The 6,184-nt window shown below is 50.8% G+C and overlaps 1 protein-coding gene across 1 annotated transcript in view; it reads right to left on the bottom strand.

Moving 5' to 3' along the window:
• Positions 1 to 6,184, bottom strand: part of utrn (utrophin) — a 256,495-nt gene that overhangs the window by 226,114 nt on the left and 24,197 nt on the right. Inside the window, exon 9 of the mRNA XM_061241585.1 lies at positions 576 to 779. Coding sequence (XP_061097569.1) covers positions 576 to 779 — 204 coding nt within the window. The remainder of the gene's footprint in view (positions 1 to 575; positions 780 to 6,184) is intronic.

The following is a 6,184-nucleotide window of genomic DNA, read 5'->3' as shown; positions in this document are numbered from 1 at the left end:
CATGGGCTACAGGAACGGGGCAGTTCTTTTAACCCTTTAAGGCGGTGGTCTCCAAACCTGGTTCCTGGAGAGGGTCTGCTGGTTTTTGTTTTCACCTTAAAAATCAGCATCCTGTTGAGACCCAAGGAACCAGGAGAGGTGAGCTAATGGTGTAATCAACTGCTCTAAATAATTAATTAAGGGCAGAGTAACAACGAAAGCAAGCACATCCCAGGGCTCTCCAGGACCAGGAGTGGGGCCCACTGCTTTAAGGTTTTAATAGAATGTGATGAGTGTTCTTTTAACTGAACATTCTCATTCTGATGTCACAATCACTACTGGTGACTGAAAGCAAAGGGGTTCTAGAACACTGACTTGGAATTATGAACGACATTCCAAAAAAACATTTGTGTGGGAGCCATTTTCCCGGTGTGCGAGGAGGAGACGGAGACGGAGACGGAGAAGAAGGAGAAGGAGAAGGAGACGGAGACGGAGAAGAAGGAGGAGGAGGAGGAGAAGATGAAGGAGGAGGAGAAGGAGATGGAGAAGGAGGAGGAGGAGGAGGAGGGAAGAAAGGAAAGGCAGGAAGACCGTACCTCGTGGGTGTGGAACTGGTCCTTCACCTCCTCCACGTCGTCGGAGACGTCGCTCTGCATCTGCAGGGTGTCCTCGGCCCAAAGCAGCCAGGTCAGCACCTCCTCCAGCGTCGCCTGGTAGCCGTCCAGGTCCACCTCCGCCTCCGTCACCGTGCTGGGGGTCTCCGCCCGGGGGCTGCTGCGGTGCTCCTCAGGGGTCACGACCTTTGGGACACGGGAGGGGGGGGGGGGGGGAAGGTCACACGGTCAGTAATCCCAAACACGAGGCCACGCCCCCCCCCCCAAAAATCAAGTAACCGATAACATTACGGGCAAAGCACTACTGTTAGACCACACACACAGAAAACTGGGTATCCAATCACTGTATTGAGCCACACCCAAAAATGCAAGTATCCAAAAAAACTTATCATTGACAGAGTTCTAGCTACACAGGCCACACCCACAACAATCAAGTATCCAATAATCAGAGGACTGGCAAAGTGCGACTGATACAGACCACCCCCAATAAATCAGTTATCCAATAAGCTGTTCACAGGGACAGCACTCTGTACAGAGCCACACCCCCAAAAGGCAAGTATCCAATGAGATTATCAATGAGAGGGCTACACCCACAAGCCAGAAACCGTCATGTTCATCGGATGTCTGAGAGCATCTGAAAGTTCTAATATTAGGGGCACGTAGGAAACTGAAATGTGTCACTCACGTCAACCACAACTCTGAACACCAGGGATCACAAACTCAAATCCCGGAGGGATTGTCTGCTGTGTCTGCTAGTTTTAAACATGATCATGAATTTAAGTGCATAACGTAAGTCACCGATTGGTTAAGAGACTGCACAACTTGTTTCCAAGGCCAAGAAGCTGCAAGAGACTGTGGCCCTCCAGAACTGGAGTTTGAGACCTGTGCTTCAGACCAAACGCAGGCATATGTCTGGAATGTCACGCTAGTGTTGGGTCTCAAATTATCTGCGACCTACCAAAACAAGCCTTGCACCAGCAGTCGGCCAGACTGGTTCAGCTTTCAGACCTGAAACAGTTTAATCAGATCGTCCAGATTAAAAGCTTCAACCGAATGTTTTCTTTTGCCATCACAATTAAATGCTGAAGCAAAATATTTTCTTTTGACAATCATGAGGAATAACAAACAAACTCGGTGCACGCTAAATCGTGATTTTTGATCCGCCCCGGCCTAAAAAAAAAACACAAATAAAAAATGAGGGCCGTTATCTTTATTAGCCACTCGTGATTGGAGGGTGGGTCCGTGTTCCCTTCCCAGAATAGCTCGGGGCCTGTGGTTCTAAGGATCTAACTTTCAGTGAGTACCAGACCCTCAGACTCTCGTGTTGATTGGTGAGGTCTGGGAGTGACGGACAGGGCCTGTGGCCAACCACAGAGGTCCCACATGCGCCAGGGCGGAGCTTCGCTGTCAGGCGAACCCACGCCAACGCACGGCATGCGACTTTCACATTCCTCGCCCTTTCTGTGGCCAGTCTCCAGCCTGCTGTTCCACGTATGGCCACTAGGGGCAGGAACCCCCCAGCTTCAGTGGACGATTGAATCGTTTTTTCCCAGATGAATGAGGTTCTTCCTGTGGGTCTTTCTAAGCCTGGCCTTTCTCACAACCACACCAAGCACAAGAGCACTTTTCCAGCTACTTGTTATGTCCGTTATAAGGACTATCCTTCATGTAAATATGGCTGTTCCTTGCGCCTGGCTGACTGTGGGCCATGCTGTCATTATTTAGAGTTAAGGCTCTTAAAACTGCCTTTAGTGGGGAAAAAATGTCTTAATGTACTTGAGATTGTATTCCTCCTCCTTCACAGAAACTTTGAAATTGTTTTTACGGCCAGTTTAAAACAAATTGAAGCTTAGGGTGAGACTTTGATGAAGTTATGAATTTTTTTTTAATAACAGCAAAGACCCTGGAAGATGTGGGGGAATATAAGGTCTGGCAAACATAATTTGGATCAATGTAAGAATCCCCCCCCCCCCGTTCGCTAAATGTAAATTTGAAAGCGGCAGCAATACCTCAATAAAATTTCATAAGAGGCAAATAAGAAAAATAAAGAAATAACCCAAAACATCTCTCAGCCTTGGGCGAGCCATGAAAAAAAGATGACAAAAATGCAAATTGACCATCAAAGCCATGACTCAATGCGCCATTGTTTCCTGCAAAATTACCCAACATGCCCTGAGTCGGGAGGAAAAGGTCGCTTGTTGAATCTGTTCCATGGCATTTACAACAGCAGCCCACATTTTAAAAAAAAGTCACTGCAAATTTGAGCCTTTTTCTCGGACAGACGCGAATACAAGAAAACTTGCTGTAAGCTTCATAAGATGGGGGAATTTTTAGCAACACGCACACTTTCAAGTCCTCTTCTTGAACTACATTACAACTGTAATAATCTTATTCCCAGCGCACGAGACAAAATAGATCTTACAGCAGCATGAAACCGACAACGAGAGTTTGTAGTATGCAAAAAGATTTCCAAATGAACACAGCAAGATTAAATACACCAACGCTGAGCACATGCAGCGTAACAATCAGCTCGTGGGGAGAAATTGGGGGTTAGACGGTCAGGGGGGGCTCGAACCAGAACCCTCCGACTGCCAGACAACTGCTCTTACCCCCTGAGCTAATGCCGCCCCCAATACATTAGAGATTAATGAAACAGGAGGTGTATGACAGAGAAGTCTGTGAGGGAGTTCAGAGTAATTGTTTGATTATTTAGCGCTGAAGAAATTAGCGTCCGCTAGCCTCCCTGCCCCAGAACCGTATCCCTCCGCACAAAGCAGTAACATTCCTCACTTCCTGTGCCGGGACTACTTCTCTGACAGGAAGCTGAAGGCCTCATCTGACCACACCGGCTCTGTGGGCGATTTTCCACCCGTCGTTCCAAGCCTGGGAAGCCCGCCTCTGCCCTCTGGCAACATCGCAGGCCACATTTTTTGGGGAATTTTAGTTTTTACGATCATGGCTCTTAAAGAAAAAAAAAAAAAAGGCTGTTTCTGTTGAATGAAAAACCTCAGGGGCAGTGTGCAGTACGTACTTAAATGTGAAAGAGCAACGGGACTTTAACCGCCGCCGTTGACAACAAACGCAGCGCGGCATGCTGGGATATTTCCGAAAGGAAGGGCCGGCCCTGTGCTAAAGAGGATGTCCAGTGAGAGAGTGACTTCCTCATGTTCCCTCTTTAATGTGAGGATGAGGAGCAGGGCGGTCAGGTCGCACGAGCGCACAGGGGCTCGGAGAGAGAGAGAGAGAGGCGTATCCGGGGGATTACACCACCAAACGATCTTTTGGCAACTGTCCCACCCCCCCAGGAAGGCACAAGCTTTCCGTGTGTACACACAGGACACAGCAGGAGAGACCTTTCAGACTCAAGAGAGAGATCCTTTTTAGAGTGAGCACATACAGAGAGAGAGATCCTTTTTAGTGTGAGCACATACACACAGAGAGAGAGATCCTCTTTAGCGTGAGCACATACACAGAGAGAGAATTCCTCTTTAGCGTGAGCACATACACAGAGAGAGAGATCCTCTGTGGTTCCGGGAGTCGTGATGCCTGAAAATCATAGAGACACAACTCCTTTGGCTGTTCCCCTGTCTGTGTGTCTGTGTCTGTGTCTGTGTGTCTACGCTAGGACGCGACGTGGTTTCCGCAGCTGGACGTGGTTTCCCTGGCTCTGCCTCCCTGGGCTGACAGGCACACCCAGCGCTGAAGACCCGCAGGCTGGAGCGGGAGGTTTCCCCACAGAGAGACGCAGCTCCGCCGCGGGGCCCCTGGCCTGAAATAACTCCCCCCTGAGCCTCCGCACCAGCCTAAACACACAGCTGCTTCTGCTTCCTGGAGGAATGCACAAACCAGCACACCTCCCATTCCATTTCAACTCTAAAAATATAACGCATTTAGAAACTGCTTCGGGACAGTTTTGAACGTGACTTTGTGCAGAAAACATCCCCAAAGCTATCGACCGTGCCTAGAGCCGAATGCCAGTGAGCGGCATGAGTACCGTGGAGCGTCTCATGGGGTGTGACATCACTGCAAGGCAATTCACAGCTGGAGGGGTTACGGTCCATTGGGAGCGGACGCAGACGGACGCAGACGGACGCAGAGGGACACAGACGGACGCAGGCGGACGCAGACGGACGCAGGCGGACGCAGGCGGACGCAGACGGACGCAGACGGACGCAGACGGACGCAGACGGACGCAGGCGGACGCAGACGGACGCAGACGGACGCAGACGGACGCAGACGGACACACTAGCACAGTCAGGCCTGTTTCAGACGGGGGCGTATCACAGCACTGCCACCAGCCAACCCTCAGCCTGCAACGTAGCCCTAAAGAAAGACTGGAGACCATCTCCCCTCTCTTCCCCCCATTTCTCTCCTCCTTTCTTTCCCCCATTCTCTCTCCCTCTCCATTCCTCACCCTCCCCTCTTTCTCTCCCAAATTTTAATTCCAATTTCAAGGTGCTTCACTGGCATGTCATGGGGCTGTGCTGCCAAAGCAGATTCTCTTTATACATTTTCTTTCTCTCCCTCGCTCCAACCCTCTCTCCCCCCCTCCCTCTCTCCCTCTCTCCCCCTCTCTCTCTCATCCCTCTCTGTGCTCCGATGAGCCTGCTCGATTAGTGGTGCAGAAAGGCCTGGAGTTTTAAAGAGCAGTGCTTATAAAGGAGCGATTTGCTCTCGGGGGCCCAAAAGCGGTGAGACAGCAGGACCGGGTCGGCTCGCTGCTGGAGGAACGCCAACACCCCCCCCCCCCTCTCACTCACCCCACCACACACACACTCACACACACACACACACACTCACCCCACCACACACACACACCCCACCACACACACACACACACACACACACACCCCGCCCCCCCTCACACACTCACCCTACCCCCCCCTCACACTCACCCCACCCCACCACACACACACACACACACACACACACACACACACAGACACACACACCCCACCCCCCCTCACACTCACCCCACCACACACACACACCCCGCCCCCCCTCTCACTCACCCCACCACACACACACACCCCGCCCCCCCTCTCACACAAACACACACTCACCCCACCACACCCCCCCCCTCACACTCACCCCACCACACACACACACGCACACACGCACACACACGCACACACACGCACACACACGCACACACACGCGCGCGCACGCTCCCCTCATAACTGAAGCTATATTCCGCTGCCAATCTGCTCTCCGTGAAAAAAAAGAACATACCCCAGCAAACCAAACATCTCTCCTTCAGATAAAAATGTAAATTTCCAGCATGTCAACCTGTCCTCATCATGACAAACTATGCACCCGTGCCAACCAAACAGCTCCCCTTAAGATAAAAACTGCATTTCCCAGCATGTCAACCTGCCCTCGTCATGATATAGAACAACAGCATATATCCCTGCCAACCAAATGCCTCTCCTAAAGATAAAAAACTACATTTCCCAGCATGTCAACTTGCCCTCTTCATGAAACAGAGCTACGTAACCCTGCCAACCCAACACGTTCCATCAGGATAAAAGAAACACTTTTCCCTGCCAATTAAATTCTTCTCTTCATGACAAAATCCACACATCCGTGAC

This window comes from Conger conger, chromosome 5 (genome assembly GCF_963514075.1).
Source record: "Conger conger chromosome 5, fConCon1.1, whole genome shotgun sequence".
NCBI lineage: Eukaryota > Metazoa > Chordata > Actinopteri > Anguilliformes > Congridae > Conger > Conger conger.
Note: the sequence above shows the minus strand (reverse complement) of the source record. Positions and strands in the feature narration are given on the sequence as shown.